Below are 19,691 nucleotides of genomic sequence, written 5' to 3'. Positions count from 1 at the left end.
TTTTAGACGGAGAAAGTGCGCCCTCGCCTGTTCAGAAAGGTGTATGTAAGTTACTGTCCCAACCTGTACCCCCACCCCCTCAACAGTTTCCAGCAGCGCAGGCGATACACATGAGGGGCCCGGTCATAGGCCCCGCCCCCCGGCCCGACGCTGACTTGTTCAGCTAGTGGCAAGAACCCTGTTGTAGTCAGTAGTTTCTGATTTTCAATCTGGGAAATCTCAGAAAGTCATTTCCAAATTTTTAATTCTCCAAAACTGGAATTGACTGGAATTTACCCGTTCACTAAAAAGAAAACAAATTTTCAAACTTCCAATATAACAGATTTAACAAGTTAAACAGTTTATGACTTTGACAAATGTTTTTCAGTCATAAAAACACATTTGCACTTGTAAAACATTTTTTTAAAAACATGTCTGCTTATAAAAATGATATAAAATATCCTTGTTTCTATTTTCTAGTTAAAACAATGTGATGGAAACAAGGAAACCCTGAATTATTAAACTTGTCACACATACTCATCCATCATCTACAGTTTAGCTTGAGCCAAAGTGGGACCAATATCAGTTGGAGGGATGTTCTCCCTGCTCAGGGTTTTTCTCCTGCAGTGGATGAAGACGTAGACGGGATGGATGAACACCAGAACAGAGAGGAGAGTGAGAGTAATGTCCACCTGAAACACATGGAGTATATTCTAATATCTTCATCATACAGTAACAATACGTTAAGCGCAAAGATGCACTCGTCTTTTATAAATTGATATCTAGTGCTCACATAAAACGGATCTCCGTCCAGAGGTCCTTTGACCAGGGAAAAGCAGGGGTACTGCAGCAGAGAGATGACAGCAGAGAGCGACATCACCAGGCCGTACAGCTTCCCAAAGTGACGGGATGGAAATCTGAGAAGGAGGGAGTCATAAAGGCAGAAAGTCAGAGATGGCTTTTGTTCTATTGTGGATAAAAAAATACACTGTGGCCTGCAGCACCTAAAAATGCAGCAGAGGCCTGAATATATTTGAAATTGTTATAAAGTCTTGAGTCTTTTATCCCTCAAACTACTTAATACTGAGCATTCATGTTATTTTATTGCTTTATATCAATACTTGAGCTTAAGCAGATCATTGAGGTGTAGCATTCCCCCCAAAAAAGTTCAATTTCTTAGGTAATAAATAGGAATACGCCTTCAACAAACTTTAACCAAATTCAATAAAATTGCCTTTTAAGTGTTCTCTTTATCATTATAGTGTCGTGTGTAGCAACTGAAAGTTAATTCTGCATGAAAATTTCTTCACAAATTACATTTTGTTTTGTGAAGATATAATTTCAAAATATCAGAAGAAAAGTTCTCATTGCAAGGAGGGAAACTGAATTGAATATCAGAGAAACACCATGAAATCTTTCAACATATTACCTAGATGGCCAAAATAATTTTTTTCAGTACATCAAACAATGCAAAAATAGTTTTCAAATATAGTTTCCACAAGTGATCAACACTTAATGTGCAGTATTGCTTAGTGGAAAGAAAAGAATACAAGGGTCTCAGTTTTTTAAAAAGTGTGGCACGCATCCGTATTGGTCTACTTTAAATAGAATCCAATGCAAACTGCTGTCTTTACGTTTACTCAATTACTGAAGAAAATAATTTTGCAAGCAACAATAAATTAAAATAGCGTACATTTATAAATAATTATCTTCTTTATTTATTCTTATACCAGCCACTTACGCGATGCTAATGAAGGCTGCGTTTCCGCCATAGAGGAAGGACCTGTTGAGGACCTGCAGGATGAAGGTGATGTACTGCAGTGGGAGGACAGGAATGGTGGCGCAAACAGAGAAGAACAGGCACTGCAGGGAAGTCAGGAACAGAGACAGGTAGGAGGAGCTCAGGTCAGCGTCCTGTTCAGTTTCTCCTGCCATGAGAGGATAGAAAGAGGGACAGGTTGATGTTGCACAGACATAGAGTGTAGTGGGTCAGGCTCCAGGGATTTACCAGGGGCTCGAGACTTTCCCTTGTGTCTGTCCAAGATGAGTCCGTTCCAGGGGGCGCAGAACACTCCGCACAGCTGGGTCATTGCAAAAGCATTGGTGTACTGGCTCACTGAGAGGCATGTGGTGGAAAGTAGAACACAACAAAATCATTAAATCATAAAAAAAAAAGAAAATGAAAAGAAGAAGAAAATGAAGAAGTAGGTCTGAGAAAGTCACCCAGGATGGGGTCGTTTCTGGCCAGTCGGCTGAGCCTGGAGTTGAGCGTGCCGATGAAGAGATAGTGTCTAAGCTGCAGTATGGACAGCCACAACAGGTGCCAGAGGAAGAACCAGGACAAAACACAGCTACGGAAGCTCGCCACTGAACAAATCAGAGGTTCAATGCAGTAAATCCATTAATATCAGCCATCTTATGCTAAGCAACCTGCCAGTGAAGCAGCAGTACAAATATCTCAGTACACTGAGAAGGAGTCCATACGTTTCTTACTTCTTCTTACTCCTTTTCGAGCGTGTTAAGATTATTGTAGCACAAAAATATGTCTTTTGCATTCCTTGTCCATGAGCTTGATTTTATACTTCTATCATGTTCAAATAAATAAATAAATAAATAAATAAATAAATAAATAAATAAATAAATAAATAAATAAATAAATAAATAAATAATAAAAACATTTAAAATAAGACAAAGTCATGTAAAAGTAAGCTTTTCAGCAAGATACATGAGCTTCTTTTAGGCCACCAATTCTTGAATATATATTAGGTAAATTACACATAAGTGCTAATTCAGCTGGCACTATCACTTAAAACTGAAAAAACATGTCTTGTTACAGGCACAAAAAAAGTACATTACATTCAAGAATTATTTACTTAAAACAAGCTCATATAGTAAGTTGAGTCTTACTTCAAGTGTACCAAAATACACGTAAAATAATATCTCATCTTGTTTTTGTCTAGTCTTTTTTTGTTTTTTTTACAAATTAGATAAAAAATGGTTAGGTTTTGTGTTTTTGCAGTGTAATAATTTTTGCACATTTTGTTGATCCAGCTCAAATACATCTTGAAGAAATACCCTGAAGTTTGTGGATGTAATGTGACAGAAAGTGAATCGTTCAATTAGTGTGAGTGCTTCTACAAGACATTGTACAGAAGCCAGTTAACGCTCCTCAGTGCTTTTGAAATGCTGTTAGGCTGTGGTGTAATCTATCTGTTGAACTGATCTGCTTCTCCATAGGCGTTGTCACTCATAAGCCTGATACCTTTTTCTGCGTTTTCGACCTCTGTTTCATCCAACTTTGCCGTTTCGTCTCTGCTAGATGCATCCTCCTCCTTCGTCCTCTTGACCTGCTCCACGTTGTAGCTGTCGGCCTGTCCACAGTTCACCCTGGGCATCAGGACACACTGCATGCCGTCAAGTTTCAAACCAGAAGAGAACCTTCTGAAAACAACAATGAATAATAAGACGCTCGCCCGTATGTGTAGCGTGGAGGCAGCGGGTACGGGATGTGGGTCCTGGGCATGAAGAGGAAAGTCCTCGCCACGTGAATGATGCTACAGAGGGACAAGGCAAGGAAGGAGGACTGCAGAGAGATTCCTCGCTCGTGTAGAATCTGTAGTGGGAGGTGGAGACAACATGTGGTGATCTGAAGCAGTCTTTGCATTCTTCATCTGTAGAATCTTTTCTGTTCCTCTAGGATTATTGTCATATACAAGTGTCCCAGCAGTAGGGTTCATTGTCTTTCTGTATCACTAAAACTAACTGCAGACTAAAGTCACTGGCTGATGTTGCAATGGTTTTCCAAGAAATTGATCACATAGTTTAGGATTTATTCTCCCATCACTGATAACACTTTGAGTCTAGATGATGTAAAATATTATAAAGGTTTCCGGTCCTTTGCTCCGGCATATGAAATAGTCAGATTTGTTCTTGTAATTTTATTTCCTCTTAAGACATTTCTTAAACAAGCTTGTAACACTACACTAACTCAACATGGGTGAAAATATTTTTTCTTTTGTTTTCACCTATTTTGTTTTCTACAAAAGCTGTAACTTTATATCTACGGTAGATAAAATGAAGGCGATGATATCTTGTGTTTTATTTTTAGTTTCCAACTTTTGCTAAGTTTGGTTTTTCAGCCTATTAAAACAAATCCGTACGTAAATAATAATCTGTTCAATTTCCACCAAACTGAAACATGTAGCAAAACATGGCAATGCACCTTGATGATGAAGAAGACTCCTGAAGAAGAGTCAAAGGCTCCGTTGTATAAAGTAATGATGGTGGAACGATGAGCGGCAAACAGGTTCCCCACCTCCGCAAAACAAATTCCAAATGTTTCAATAAAATGACCTCCTGTATTTGATTTCCAATGAAGGAGCAGCTGCTTTTACAGAATAACCACCTGAATGTTCGTCATAAGGAGCAGAATTCCTCCCACGGCGATGCAGGATAAGGCAGGGAAGAGCATCAAGGAATATGCTGCAGAACAGTGGGAGAGAAAAAAAAGACAGTAATCTTTCACCTCGAAGATGAATATTCAAGCTGTCTACTGTGAAATATTCTTTCTACAACCTTATCAATTAAATATGTTTGTTTGCAGAAAACTATTTGCAGACCTGCACTGGAGAAGGCCACAAAAAGGCTTCCAGTTGTGTACAAAGATCTGGAAGGAGAAAACACACGAGTATCTCTGGTCATTTATATAACATTAATAAAAGTTAAAGGCATTTTTGTGTTTTTGTTAAAAAGGTTCATTTTTAATGGCTTACATTGTTACTATCTCGCTTGTTATTTAACTACGCCTATTTAATGGTAAACACAGTAACTGTCGACAGAATGTGGTCAAAGGAGGTGACATCTGTCTGGGTGTAATCTGTCTTTGTAAGACCCTCCCTAAGTTTATCACGTTCACCATTGTAGGTTCCTCCTCTCATCCTAACAGAAATAATTGAACTAAAAGCTCAAATTTTACATGAAACCTGTTTCTAGGATTTTGTATATAAACCAGTTAGAAGATTAAGCAGAATTTCAAGACTGCCGATATAGGCGAAGTTCTCTATATGCATTGTAGACTGCAACCGAAATCTAAAATTAATAATTAAATGGATTAGTGCCCCCTGAGTTTGCATGCAGATTCGTGTTTGAGACTTACACTGCCAGCAGTCTTGTTACCATGGTGCCAAATCGATCAAACAGGTAGCCGTTGATCAGACTCAGGAAGTTGTTCAGGAACGAGGCGATGGTGAAAACCATAGAAAACTGCTCATCCTGACCTCTGCAATCTAAAAGAAAGAGAAACACTCAGACATGGACAAAGTTATGGAAGAAACATATTTTATTACCCATAGTAGAGCAACTCTGAAACATGTACAAACCAAAATTAGACCATAAATAATTACTTCAAAGCTTTTTCCAGTCACATTGTGGCTATGGTCCCATGGTGTCACAATCTGCAGGTGTGTCTATATACTTAGAGAAATATTTTTTTATGCATCTTTAGATCTGGTTTCAACATTAAGTCTTCTTCAACGAAGGCTGCATCTATCTCTAAGCTACATGTTCATGTCTCTCTCTTATTTTTCTGGCTTTTATCAAATAAACATAATTTTTTATAATCCAAACTGATATGCTTAGGCTAATTTGAAGTCTGACAATGAGAAAAAAAAAGATTAGGTTTCATTTTATACAGTGTGCTTTAATGCCGGTTGCTGTCTCCTGCTGCGCCTCTGATGATTGATGTTTTTTATCCAGCTTTAGGATAGACGTTCATGCAGTGTTAGAGCATTTTGACCCAACTGACAAACAAACAGCAAAGTCAACACCCAAATAACTGGAGAAATTAAACAAATAGCCCCATCTTCAGAAACTTAAATCACAAAAGTCTCCTGTTTCTTCTTTTGCTCACCTGTCTCCACCAGAGAGCTGTTGCTGGCTGTGTTGTTGCTGCACAACTCACTGAAGTACTGGTCTTCCTTCAGCACAAACACCAGAGAGGTGTAGCCAAACACCACACCTGCAAAGCACAGACACTCCAGCATCCCCGAGATCAGCGTCAGCCAGTAGCGCATCTTGGAGCCGACCTCGCGGCCCTGCATGCTTCAGTCCTTCTCCGCAAGAGCTCAGATCAGATGAAACTTTCGACGATAAGGTCTGTCTTCAGAGAAAGTTATTCTGTTTTCTAAAGCTCCCCGGGGTTCTTCCAGCAAGCGGCAATCATCTTCCTGCCTAAGAAACACGAGAAAACAAGGAGGATGATCACTTTTTGAATTTGTCAGTTCCTCTGCCACCTTCTGGTGAGCAGCATTAAGTTAACACCATAGAGCCAGCTGTGAAGAACGTGTTAGATGGGATGCATCCCAAAGCTGCTAAAACAATGAGAGGCTGAAGGAACATCTGCTACTGGACAAAATGACAGACGTTTTATTGTCAGTGGAAATCAGGGTGTGTGTTTACTGTATTAGAGCAAAATTAAAGATCTGATGCTGGAATTTATTTTAGTAATTAATAACTTAACTTCAGTACAGCAACATTTGAGCAAAAACAACTAATATTACCAACTTTGAAAAGCATGTATTGATTTTTTTTTTTTTTTACTGATAATCCTTCACAGCTAACCAATGCAATGCATGCATATCATTTCTTAGCAAAATGTTTATTACATAGTGTATTTTTCTACTTCCAGCTGTGCTATAGTTCTGAGCTAGAGCTTTTCTATTCATAAAACATCTTCATGGCTGAGATTAAAACGAAACTTTAGCCTTTTAAAATATTAATAACAATTTTAAATAATAACTTTCACCTCTGTGAAGTGAAGCCAATGAGTCCAGTTCCTGTGAGTTTATCTCGTCAGTTCTGTGACAGCATGGCGGGTCTTCCCTCTTAAAATGCTTCTTATCTTTCTCATGGTGAACTGACGCTACAGCATACTGACAGCAGACTTTATGGGCTGCGGCAGTTATCTGCAGGAAGTACTGCCTCTAATCCAGATTAGTTGGGTTAATCTATGAGCACCGGCACAAGACAAAATACTGGTGCAATAGGGAACTCACACATAGGCTCTAAAACATGATTGGTAAGCACAAAGTATATTTAAATTTACTTCTTGAAATGCTGTTTGTTTGTGTGATTGAACTTACTTTTGCACTCCTGCACTTTTATGCCAGACCTGGAAACACAACAAAGCCACTGATGTGCCACGAAGAGTAGCTTTGTGTTTCTGTCCACGGCACCAGAAGGGAAGCCAGATTAAAACTGATTAATAACATAAAACTGATAATCTAACAGATCTGAATTTCTTGACAGTCTAAGAAGATTTCTCCAGGCTTTTTCAACCGACGTCAGGAAATCCAGATGCAACAAACGAATCTTCAGGTGCCATCTGACCACAGTTAGCTGAGGAATAAAACAATGACCAAGTACTGTGAAGATTAGAGTAATTCAGTCAGGTTTATTGACTGAATTACTCTATCATTTCTACGCGCTCATAAAATGAGCGTGTAGAAATAATACAATGTTGAACAGGTCAAAGTGAGAAGTTCTACCAGCAGAAAGAAAACACGTTGATGTTATGGGAACAGTAAAAGGAAAATAATCGTAAACACTTAAGACAGTGTGAGACTTTCTCCGTATTTGCTCCACTGAAAGTTATTTCTCCAGAGACAAACTTGGTTCAGGAAAGGTTCCTCTGGGAATTTTGATGAACATTAAACCAACAACATAACTAGATGATCAAAATTTCAGTCAAATTTTATCCCCTTGGTTATAACAAAACCCAATTTTATAACCACATAATAAAATTTTATTTTACCTTTTGATGTCACAGAATTATCAGGAGGAAAATTTTATTTACTAGTGTTCGTCCTAAGAATATGCAGAAATTAGAGATATAATTTGTGTTCATTTTTTAAACATTTCTGTGAAACTATTTCAGATTATAATAAAAAATCTTTATATAAAAAAACACTATATATGTAAAGATAAAACTGATACATTATCAAATTTCCTACCATCCATATGGGAATTACTCAGCAAGACAGCACCATCAGGATTGCAGTGCCGTATTATGTATGCTATTATGTAACAAAACATGGTTTTAAAATGTAATAAAAACCGCATTATGTAATAATTAACACATTTAACCCTTGGACACATTTTAAGTCAATATAACCATAAGGTACCTTTGAGACTTTCCCATTTCCAAAAGCTGAGGGTTTCCATTGAACTTCATAAAGTGATGTTATTCTATTTGAAATGCATGTTTAATACAATTTTTATGAATAAAATGCCACCAAAACAAATCAACATGCAAATAGTAAAATATTTCCACCATGTCATTGACATATTCAAAACAAAAATAAATACATTGTAATAGTATGGTGATTGTAAGATGTATATTTTTAGAAAGCTTTTGGGTCTCCTTTTCAACAATATAATTTTGGTGATGGGAAAAGAATTTGAATACTAACAAAATTATGGCAAACTCTTTGTTTCTTGTTAAATCTTTCAGACTTAGACTTTCTTTTCTGAAGAGGAGCAGACTTCCAAGATATCAATTAACTTTCAAACAGTTCTATTTGTTCTATTATTATTTCTTTCTATTATTATTGTTATTTGTAAAGGAATCACACAAATTGTGTGTGCGTGCGTGCGTGCGTGCGTATGTGTGCGTGTGTGTGTGTGTGTGTGTGTGTGTGTGTGTGTGTGTGTGTGTGTGTGTGTGTGTGTGTGTGAGAAAGAGCATTTTTCTTACCTATCCTCAAATTTGCCTAGCTAACTAGCTAGCTAACATTACTGTCTATATTCTATTGTGCTGTGAGTATCATGCATGTGTGCCTATGTAAGCATCCATCCATCCATCCATCCATCCATCCATCTTAATCCGCTTATCCGGAGTCGGGTTGCAGGGGTAGCAGCCTAATTAAGGAGGTCCAGACTTCCCTCTCCCTCACCTGTCTGTACACCTGAAATGATAGGATATGTTTAATATAAACTATTACACCGCAATTACACAGCTTCAATAGCTCACATAATATTGCTACCAACATGCTCTATTTAGCACACAAGTAATTAATTTGTTGTTTTACGGGTTTCTTTATTAAGGACGACTGTTGACAGACAAGATATGAGAGCAACAATGAGCATCTCCATTAAACCAGGTTAGATGGATGGATATGTAAATCTGTAAATGTAACCATCAAAAGCCAAATAATAAACTCATATGGTATTTTAAAACTTAAAATGCACATTTCACTTTACGCTGACCCAGAAGAATAGCTGTAGTCATTTCCGACTATGATCTTTCATTCATTTTGCAACATTTTTCTGTTGGATAATAAATTAAGGAACAAAAAACAAACAAACCTGAAGAGCCGATTTGGAGACGAAAGAGCCAACTCTTTTTAGTGATCCGAGCTAAAAGAACCGGTTCTCTAAAAAGAGTCAGAATTCCCACGCTGCCGTGAGCCCCTCCCACTTCCCCGAGCTCAGACAGGTGGTCAGTCCGAGTCCCACAGTAACCTGATTCAGAATACTTCACCTGCACACAGAGACCCCACCTTCAGGAATAAAAATGGAAACTGATCTTAAGAGTTTTCAATTCCCAGACAAAACATCGTCTAAAACAAAAACAAATACGTGAAGACTGATTTATAGTGACCTACATTGTGATGGAGAATTAGCCTTCTCTGATATACATTCTGATATACATTTTTATGTTTTTCTTGTTTACAGTGGCAGAAAAAGAAGGGGACAAAAATTATTTCAGAAGAGCACTTATTATCCAGAGGGAAATGGGCAGAGCTCCAGCACCTCCTAGCATCTGTCTGTGCAGGTCCTTGGTGATCTTTGTGTGTGAAACTGAAAGGAAGGGATGATAGTGCTGAGTTATAAGTTATTAATATGTTCTTATCCTAACTATATGTTATGTGAAATGTCCACACACACACACATTTGGCCATGTAAGATGTTTTCAAAACTCATGGTAATCAGGAGACTCCTTACAGTAGAGAATTTTTTTTTAGGAGAGCTTCATGTACTTAACAAGAAGACGAATTTTTTTCTCTCTCTCTAAAATACTTTTAATCTTTAAAACATTTATTTCACAATTAGCTTAGATGGTGAACTTCTTCTCATAGTGGTAAGAAAGTAGCAATGACAATCTCCTTCCAGTAAAGATAGAATGTAATAATCCAAACTGGTTAACTTTGCTGCTTCTGGTAACACCTTAACTGAGGAGATCAGATTAATCAGGGTAGAGAAGTGAGAAGAGAAATCTCCAGGAGAAAAATTGAGAATTCACCCTTAGAAACTTACAGAAAACTTGATAAGATACATAGAACAGCACAGGTCACTAGAGGGCCCTCAGACAGCAGCTATAGACGTTTCCACAATTTTTAACTTTGGCTCCATTAATGCTCCAGCTGAGGAGGTGGATGAAATGCAGAGGCAGCAAGAGCACACAGCTCAGCCTCGTCCTTCCAGAGGAAGACCTGCAGCTCAGTGAAAAACAACACGGACACCACACAACTTCAAATCCCGGAAGCTTCTCACTTGTAAAATTAAGTTCTTCCTCTCCACTGATGTCACGATTGCTCAAGATAACACAGCATGAGTTGTTTTTAAAAGATAATTGGATACGACTTCATTGCAATGTTATTGGAGCTGAGTTGAATGAACTTGGACTTAATAGGGCTGTAAATAGCAGGTGATGAATTAGACCTGTTTTTCCTGTATAGCAGAGAAATCAAACAAATTTTCATTTTGGGTCACATCAAGATCATGAACATCCTCAGTGGGCTGGTTGTAGCAGAATGCATGCATTCAGAAGTATTCGATGAGTTCTTCTAAAAATGTAATATTTAACACCCATTTTAAGAACTTTGGTTATGCTTTTTGTAAGATCAGTAAAGGTGCTATCTTCGACAGGTGGAACCTCTGGAGAAGTTCGTCTTTTCGGCCACAAGGTGGCAACATCTGAACTGTACAAAGTAAATATTTATTTCTCTTCTAAAGTTTCAAGAATAGAAAAATATAAGGCTGTACTGTTGTAAACTCTTAGCTATTTTTTGGAGAGTCAGAAAATAAAACCAAATTTAAGTGCTGCAATAATACTAATAATAATAATAATAATAATAATAATAATAATAATAATAATAATAATAAAACAAAGAATAACACAAAAACAAGACAAGTGATGATGAAAAACAAGTGATAAGAAGCCCTTAAAGTTCCTTTTGTGTTTCCTTTGCAAACCAAGATTGCAGGGTGTTGAGAAGTTGGAAGTTGCTTGAAGTCCAGTGAGAGAATCATGAGAAAGAATAGACGAAGTTGCAAATAAATCCACCTGGGAATCCGTGACATTTCCGCAGAGCCACAGGCTGTTCGCCTCCATGCCACGCTGCACTGTTGCAGTAAATCGCGGAAAATATATTGTGTCTAAGAAATCAACTTACAAAAAAAAAAAAATAAATTCTAATTTACTGAGTTGCACCTGTATGTGAAGCTTCTGAGAAATGCTCTGAGCCGAAGTTGGATTTCTTCCATTGTATTGGATGTGACATAGTCATAGGGGAGGAGTCCTGTGGGAAGGTGAGGAGCCACACCAATCTTTCCCATAGGAGTGACGACAAAAAGTTTCTTTTGTTTATTGGATCATTTGTGACATTTAGAAACCACATAACCCTAATTACTTTAGAATATATCAACCCTGGATCTGGGTCGTATCGTTTTGAACTATCCTGCTTTCTTATCTCTCGCTGGCCCCCACATCTCCCCCCCCGCCCCCCAGCGGAGAGGAAGAGGACAGACAAGTGGACAACAAGCGAAGGCGAGGAGGAAAGGAAAAACTGCGCTGCATAGGTGGGTGTTTTCTCCGGTATTCACCGTGGTTCCTCTCAGCATCTCTCGGGTGTAAAATCGCCCTGCGCCGACGTATTTTTGTTGTCTCACCCAAACTCTTCACCCAGCCCGGAGGGGTCGGGCTCCCCCGGATTGTGTCAAACAAGAGAGCTCGGCTAGGCCCGAAGCCATCAAACACTTATGGACTTTGAGAAAGAAACCTGCTGAAAGTGTCTACCACACGGGTAATGGCAATTCTGGTAGTGTTTTGTTTTGTGCGTGGCTGGTTTGGGGTTTGTTGGTGGTGGGAGCGGAAGCGACTTTTGGTTTGCTGAACTTGGCTGCCTGAGCAGGCTAGCGGCGTAGCATGGAGCTAATGGAGCTAGCACCAATGTCTACGTTTCGTTGATGAATAACTCGAGGGGGGAAAGGTGTATTAAACTACGTTCACCTTAAAGCGGCAATTATATAGGAAAGAAAACAAACTCCACACATTATGTCGGTAAGTTTTAATACAAATGAGAGACTTGCATGGCTGAGAGGTGTTATCACATAAAACATCGCCTCTTCACTGATTGACGCGTTTGAAAAACGCTATTTTAAAAATATTTCTCCGCCTCTTTCCCCGGGATTTCCTGTGTGCCCATCACAGGTGAGAGTACACGGAAGTCCCCTGGGACGCCTTACCGCATACTAGACCGTAAACTCTAAGTCAAAGTCCAGTTTGCTTATCAATTTCGCCCTTTGTGTGCCCTGAAACGCCCACTCTCTGTGGATGGTTAACCTGCGCTGAGCTTTCAGGTGACTATCCTCCTGTTGTGTGTATGATTGCCTTTGATTTTTGTTCACATTTTGATCTGTGTTTAAAGTCTGGTGTGAAATCTCAGCTGCTGTCTTTTGATGTGGTGAGGCAGGCAGAGGAGGGAGACGACGTTTCAAGTCTAAGAACCTGTTGTGTGGGTCTGGACCAGTGGGGTGTGGTGACAACAGGAGTGTTTGTTGCTTCATTATTTTAGTCCCTTGTGTGGAGGCTTAGTTTTACCTTCTCTACTTACAGTTTTTTCAGTTTGAATACAGACAGGAAATCTGCTTGGATATTCAGTGCCTTGCTAAAGTATTCATTCCTACTTGAACTAGACACTTTAACCTATTTGACTGAGATTTAATCAGACAGAAAAAAAAAAGATACACGATTGCATTGTGTGGCATGCATTTATATTTAGCAACTCTGAGACAATACTTTGTAGAAACACCTCAGAGCTGTCACAGCTGCAAATCTAGAAGACTGTTATATTTATCAGGTGATCTTTGCAACATAGCTCAGACTCCCTCAGAGTGAATGTAGAGGTTTTGTGGACTACAATTTTCAAGTCTTACCTCGGTTGGGTTTAGGTCTAGACTTAATAAGGTTTAGTGTGGATATATGGTATGTTAAAGTGGGTCTTCACTCCAGTTTGAAGTGGTTTGAAAGTTTCAACCTTCTGAGATTGTTGTTTATTTGGCTGCATCCATTTATCCATCAACTCTGACCATTTTTGCTGATGCTGCCACCATCATTGTCCTGTAGACAGATTCTCCCTCCTGAGCTGCACCAATGATACCATGGGCCTCTTTGCTGCTTCTGTGATATCCAGATTCTAGATCCTTTGATCTAGAGTGTGTTCTGTTTCCTAAGGGTGTATTCACATCAGTCTTGTTTAGTCCGTGTTAATTGAACTGGTTTGTATGTCTACAAAGTCTGTTTGTTTGGGGAGATGCGAATGGGGAATCGAATTCTGGTGTGGACCAAAAACGCAAATTTTGGTCCATCTAAAAACATAGGTCTGTGTTCGGTTGAAGCGAACTCTGGTGCGGTTTGAATGAATTATGTGAATGTTAAGCAGACCGGAAGCCGCTCCAAAAACAGGAAGTGGACTATAACGCTGGGCATTCTGGGTAAACGCAACCAAAACAAACGTGCGAGTCTAGCACTAGCAGGAGCAATGGCTCGTGGTGTTTTGCCAAAGATAAGAGAAATCGTACAACCACTAAAATCTGATGCCACTCAATTTTTGTTTACATTTTGTGAAGAAAGAAGTTGCTCTCAGTGCGTTTTTCAGAGGTTTTTGTGTTGTTTTCTTTAGTGGTTCTTGGTTCAGCTCCACTTCAGATGTGGGGGGAGGCAGGTTTTCAAGTTTGGCTCGTTTACACATTGCAGTATGAAAGTGAACCGCAACCAGCTGAAAATGTAACGGAGTCTACTGGACTATCAGGTGGAAACAACCTAATGTTCTCTAGCACACCTGTGTAAAAACTATGCATCATTTTCCTTTTTGTTACCAAATCGTATAGCTATAACATAAGTTTGTGGTTGTAAAATGGAAAGAGTGTTTTAAAACTTTATGAAGGCGCTGCACGTTAGTGGATTATAATTTTCTGTAGGATTTGTTTGATTGCCTGGACTTCAACACGGCAAACCTGAAACTTTGTTTCTGCATTTGCAATTAAATAATTCCCCCTTTGCTACAATCAGCTGATCAGTGAAGCATACAAATGCCTTGCATATTTCTGTGTACACCCTATAGTGATTGTTGCTGCAACCTGCTGGAACACAGATGGAGTAGATTGAGGACAAGTAAGGGCATGCTTAAAAATGTCCCCTCTTGAAATGAGGGAAGAAGGGAGTGGCCACTGAAAGAGAAAATGGACACAACGTCCTTTCTTTAGATACTTCTTTTGTTGCTTGGAATGATTCCTGGCCGTTCTGTCTGTGGAGGCCGAAGTTTTCCTAGCTGGTCGGGTGTTTTAAGCAGGGCTATCATTTGCTAGTGTGTAATGAATGGCTTGCAGGGCACACCATGGGTGTGTCCCACTTCTGACACACACCGAGGCTGGAGTTCTGCTATACTTGCTCCTCCTTGCTGTCTGTTTCTCCTCTTTTTGATTTATCTCCCTTGATCTACTTTTCCACCAATCACACCTTCAGCCTGTTTTTACTTGAAAGTTGAATGTGTTGGTTGCCTCTGGGTGTTATGTGTGTGATGGTAAACTCAGAGTGGAATCAAAATGAGCAGATAAAAAAAATGCAGCGGTGAAGTGAAACCTCTGCTCTGTCGCCTCCCTGGGAGCTCGTGGTTGATTTCTTGGAAACGTTGACCACCGACTTGTTCGGCAGCCGTTGTGCAAACATTCCTGTCGACAAGCGATTGCTCTCTGTTTGCAGATTAAACGTAGTAAATCATTGTCGGTTTTAATTCGGAGTAAGCTGAAATGCTTGGCGAAATTCAAAGTGATTTAAAATAATGTCATTCTATAGAAAGATAGTTTGTTAGCCCACAGTGGGGAAATTCTGAGAAAATATCTTCAAAATGTGTTAATTTTTAACTAGCTATGAAACGCTGCGGCTGCTAATGTTTTTACCAGTTCCCTGTTTACTATTCCATTCAATAATCACACGGTTTTGCCGTGCTGACCTGTTTCCTTTATTTCTCACCACTACTTACTGCAGCCCAGAATAACGTGGTGCTAACCAGCTTCTACACATAAAGCCACAGTTACATAATCTCAATAGTGGTCAGTGGATTTAGTGGTTTCTGCTCAGATGTTGAAGTATTGATGGATGCTGTACCATCAATGGAAGCTAATTTATTTTCAGATGGATGCTTGTTCCTTTTTTCCTTTCCCTGAGCTGCAGGTGGTCCTGGACTTTAAACGAATCATTAAATCAAAGGGCTTGTCAGGTTACTAGACAGTTCTCTTAAGGCTTATTGATAAATCAAGGCATAATGTCATATGTAGGTCATTATTAGCTTTGTACAATTAACAGATGCCTCTCAATGGCCCAAAATGAATATTATTTCTGTAATGTAGCTTTTGACTTGATTCGTGTTGAAAGAGCTCTGCTGAAGTTTTATTCTTCTGTGATGGCTGAGAAGAAAGTCCGTCATTTAGAAATAAGAAGTCAGAATGCAGCGTATTTTTAGATCTCTAACAATTTTTTTTCTAAATGTTAATCCAATAAAATCAGATGGAGGATTTGTAAAATGTGCAACAATGGTTTAGAAATATTTGTCAGTTAAACCAGCAAAAAACAAAAATACACCACTTTTTATTTGTCATTTCATATCATTATTTGATTTCTGATGCTGTGAGACAATTTGGGTTATGAATCAAATGGGCAGTGCAAAAACTTAAGTTGATTCATATTTGTTTTACTTTCTAGGTCTAGGACAGAGTATTAAAATTATTTAAATACATTATTTTGTCCTGGCTGCTGCTTGGAGTCAAATTGTATGTTTATTAAAAATATTCAAAATTCGAATATAGTCCATAATTAAAACATAAATTATTTAAATGCAGACACTGTGTTTTTATGGGATCTAAAAATGTCTGTAAAGTTCCTATATCGGCAACAGTGAAGTATTAAACGTGGTATTATAAAAGCCAAACAACCAGCACACCTTCTACCCATAACTTCTCTGTTCAGTTGATAAGGATTTAATGTCTAAAATATGCTAAATAATGAAGTTATGTAACAGTAAAAACACATTAAACTCTTTAACTTTAAAAAACAATTAACCCAGACCGAGGCTAAAAAGTTGAGCAAAAACTAGAAACCATTTGAATTTTTACTGTAAAAAGCTGTTTTCCACATCAGTGACTTCATTGAATTTGACCAAGTTGTTTTAATTTTAAGTCCCCAATTAATATGTTGGCATTGGTTGTTGCTTTTACACTCCCACCTCAAGAATTAGCTTAGCTATGTGACAAAGGTGACTAAACCACTTTCATTTTCTAGTCTCAGCAAAGTATGGCATGTTGGTGACATCTCATTTAAATAGAGATTTTGGATCACTAAAACGTTTGATTTTAGGTTTAAGAAGTCTGTTTTTTTTCTTCTGCTACACGTTTATCACCTATTTCTGCAAGAGAGGAGTGTGTTGTGCCTGTTTGCTGCTATGTCACTTGCCTTTGGTTGGCATTTAAATTTCCCTAGGCAGTATATTTTGTATCCCCTAATTTAGAAATGGAGATGACTTTAAAAAACAAATTTGGCCAATAGCCATCAGTGACGATGCTTCACACAAGTCAGACATTTACTGGTTGTTAGTCGGTTTTAGTTGGAAAGAAGCCAGAGAAACTAGCTAAACTGAAACCAAGAGGCAGAGCATGAGGCAGTTTTGAAGATAAAGAAGAACGGGTGAAAAGTGACTGGTGCTCTGGGACATGCCTTTCATTTCTATGAGTGACATACAATTTCATAGCTATAGGCTGTGATGTTACTTGTGGTGAAGAGAAAAATGATGTTAAAAGTTATTGCACAAATAAATGTCATTATCACACAAATTCTGGAGATTAATGAACACAAATATTGCTTTAAAACTAAAGTTTATGCATTATCGATTGAAGTTCTTAGCAACACCAATTACTTTAAGTCGCATATCTGGACCTATAAATGCCAATCAGTAAATATAAAAATTTTTATTATGAGACATAAACGCAACATAAACCTACATGGGGAAAAAATGACTTGAAAATAAATAAACCCAATCATACTGCCATCATCCATTAGCTTTTTTTTATTATTGTAGGAAGACTAAGTATGTCATTGTTTTTATGCCATATTAGATTCGTCGTGTTGATGCATTTTGACGTGCTTCAATTTTCCGCCGCAACACGCAAACTTCCCCATTCATTCAGTGCGTTATAGTTCCACATCGCTTAGGATTTGTTGCTACTCGTTTGCGCAGTGTGAAGGAAAGAGGAGACCAACTGCACAGGCAGGCTGTGAAATGAGATGCAGGTGATCGGTTTGTGTGATCGGCAACAAGAGACCGTGATCGGCGATCATCGATCAAACACTTTTTCACGGAAATCGGCTGATTGTGATCGGTGGCCGATCGATCGGCACCCCTCTAGTTTATATTCTATCTTGTCAATATTTCAAATATATTGAAATCATAATGTATGCTGAGAGGATGCACTTTGTTACACAGCAAGACAACAGATACAGATTGGTACTCAACTTCAACACAATCAACACATAACCATGACTGATGTTAACTAATTTTATTTACTGTATAATGCTATCAAAGCATGCTAATAATATCTGGGACATAAAATGTAGATATGTTTGCAGTTGGCCTTGTGGTTGAACATGTTTCTTTGGTCTTATTTGTTCAGTTATATTCAGATTCCCTCCATGCGCCCAAGGCCACTCATTTCCTTTCCCACTAAGATAAATGAGCTTGTGTTGTCTACATGGGACAGCTGGCCTTGCAGAGGTTCCTGAAAAGCCTGCAGGAAACCCTGAGTGTGAGTTAAGGTGGACATGTTTGAAACATCCACTTTCTTGGGCTCTGCCTTAATGGCCACATGTGGAGCAGTGTGGACCAGGACCGGAGCTCCTTGTGGTTTCATGTCAGGATGGTAAAAGTGTGACTGTCTGGATTTAGGCCAAGGTCAATGCACAAAGCACCACAGGGTGTTCACCAAATCTCTGTGCGACCATTCAGATGAAGCCTAGTCAGCAAAGCGCTTGTCCAGGCCACAACAGTGTTTTAACTTCGTTTCAGCTGTGAACAGGATGTGTGTTGAACTGCCTTAATGACAGAATGAATGAAATGGAAGATATGGTATATTATAAAAGAGATGGCACAGTTATAGTCCATTAAGCAAAAAATTATTTGGAGGGTCTAAATATTTGCCATGTACTGGTTATGGTGTATTGCTTCTTTGAGGAGTTAATGGCTGCACCGCCCTTTTAACAGAGGGGGTTGTGCTGCTAATGGCCCAATAATAGCGTAATGGCCGATTCCCAGGCTTTAAGTGATGGAAACCATTTACAGCTTTCACAGCAAAGTGCATCTTTCCACAAGAACGTTAAGATTTGTTAGAAGCTGTTGGGATTGACCAATTTTGTGTAGCAGAGAGGAAGGAACAGGAAATTAGGTTTACATTCTTGATGTGTTTGTTCTGTCAGAAAGATGTAACAATTCTTAACTTTGATAAAAAAATACTTATCTCAGATTCTCACTGTAGATTTGCATGGAATAAGAAAACCACGTGATCCCCGTATAAGATTGTATAACATGAACTAACTGGTTTTATTGAAAACAAGGAACACTTCTTCCTGGTGGCGTATAAATTACTAACTAGTTATATTAATGTCATAGCTGGATCTGTCGGTATAATAAATTTTGCTGTACAATAAATTGTCCCTGAAATAATTGCGATAAACAATAATATTGTCGTTTTGAGGCCATCTTCAACTAATATAGTAATATTATAATACAAGTTCACCCTCTCAAAGATTAATGAGCCTTAGTTTTGTATAGACCTAGAGTTTATTCAAAACAGCCAAATACTTAAAAAAAAAAAAAATGTAGGCAGCCTTTTAAAAGTTGAAGTTGTTTATTATGTCACCCGATTCACATTGAAATCTGTTTAAAAATTGTAATCCCAGAATTATACATTTTAAAAAGAAACGCATGTAGCTATAAAACATTCTACAGGTGATATTAAAATTTTTTTTTCCTATTATTTTCCATAATAATAGAGTTATAATAGTTTATTCAGGTTTTGACCTTTTACAGTTTAATATTTTCAGACCAAAACATAGCAGATTCTGCCTTGGAACAGAAATGCATCCGGCTTTTTAAAAAAATCTTTTTTAAATAAAGTAAAACTTTTGGTAACATGATGGAAAATGTAGATAACCCTTTCTAGGTATGTTCACATTATCGTTGGGACTTTTTAAAACTGCAACCTGCTGTAACCTGAGACAAATACAAACCTGAATGGTATGAAAGCAACTTTTTTTTTGTCAGTTTTAATAAGGAAACTTTGTAAAACCTGGTAAGGAAGAACGGTCCATGCTCAACCGTTGCCATTAA

General features: G+C 38.3%; 2 protein-coding genes across 12 annotated transcripts in view; one reads left to right on the top strand and one right to left on the bottom strand.

Annotated features, from left to right (window-relative positions):
* Positions 1 to 314: 314 nt before the first annotated feature.
* slc43a3a (solute carrier family 43 member 3a) lies at positions 315 to 8,624 on the bottom strand. Of its 4 annotated transcripts, none has more exons than XM_008407647.2 (14): positions 7,119 to 8,624; positions 6,782 to 6,983; positions 5,888 to 6,207; positions 5,135 to 5,264; positions 4,599 to 4,645; positions 4,385 to 4,461; positions 4,202 to 4,294; positions 3,453 to 3,592; positions 3,242 to 3,366; positions 2,203 to 2,346; positions 1,988 to 2,095; positions 1,721 to 1,907; positions 773 to 896; positions 315 to 671 (listed from the first exon to the last, which is right to left on the bottom strand). In XM_008407647.2, the coding sequence occupies exons 3-14, from the start codon at positions 6,075 to 6,077 to the stop codon at positions 528 to 530; spliced, it is 1,509 nt and encodes a 502-aa protein (XP_008405869.1). In that variant the 5' UTR covers positions 6,078 to 6,207; positions 6,782 to 6,983; positions 7,119 to 8,624; the 3' UTR covers positions 315 to 527. The 4 variants fall into 4 exon arrangements, with proteins under 4 accessions (XP_008405869.1, XP_008405876.1, XP_008405860.1 ...); XM_008407654.2 differs by having other exon boundaries at positions 6,782 to 6,959; XM_008407638.2 differs by having other exon boundaries at positions 6,782 to 8,624.
* A 2,957-nt stretch (positions 8,625 to 11,581) lies between these two features.
* Positions 11,582 to 19,691, top strand: part of ctnnd1 (catenin (cadherin-associated protein), delta 1) — a 32,098-nt gene continuing 23,988 nt past the window's right edge. For 3 of the 8 annotated variants that reach the window (XM_008407692.2, XM_008407676.2, XM_008407710.2), the window contains exon 1: positions 11,582 to 11,838. The gene's annotated coding sequence lies outside the window, so the exon portion shown is untranslated. The other 5 variants (XM_008407740.2, XM_008407731.2, XM_008407684.2 and 2 more) reach the window with 4 other exon arrangements.

The sequence above is a fragment of the Poecilia reticulata genome, linkage group LG1 (assembly GCF_000633615.1).
Source record: "Poecilia reticulata strain Guanapo linkage group LG1, Guppy_female_1.0+MT, whole genome shotgun sequence".
In the NCBI taxonomy this organism is placed as follows: Eukaryota; Metazoa; Chordata; class Actinopteri; order Cyprinodontiformes; family Poeciliidae; genus Poecilia; species Poecilia reticulata.
The sequence above is the reverse complement of the archived record's forward strand: the minus strand, read 5'-3'. Positions and strand labels throughout refer to the sequence as shown.

What these genes read in the sequence shown, in the direction of transcription:
- slc43a3a (XM_008407638.2), bottom strand. Translation starts at nt 6,077, where the DNA reads ATGCAGGGCCGCGAGGTCGGCTCCAAGATGCGCTACTGGCTGACGCTG. An exon ending in GGTCGAAAACGCAGAAAAAG is followed by an intron (nt 2,347 to 3,241) that starts GTATCAGGCTTA and finishes TGATTTGTTCAG; the next exon opens with TGGCGAGCTTCCGTAGCTGT. An exon ending in GCAGCCTTCATTAGCATCGC is followed by an intron (nt 897 to 1,720) that starts GTAAGTGGCTGG and finishes CCTCCTTCTCAG; the next exon opens with ATTTCCATCCCGTCACTTTG.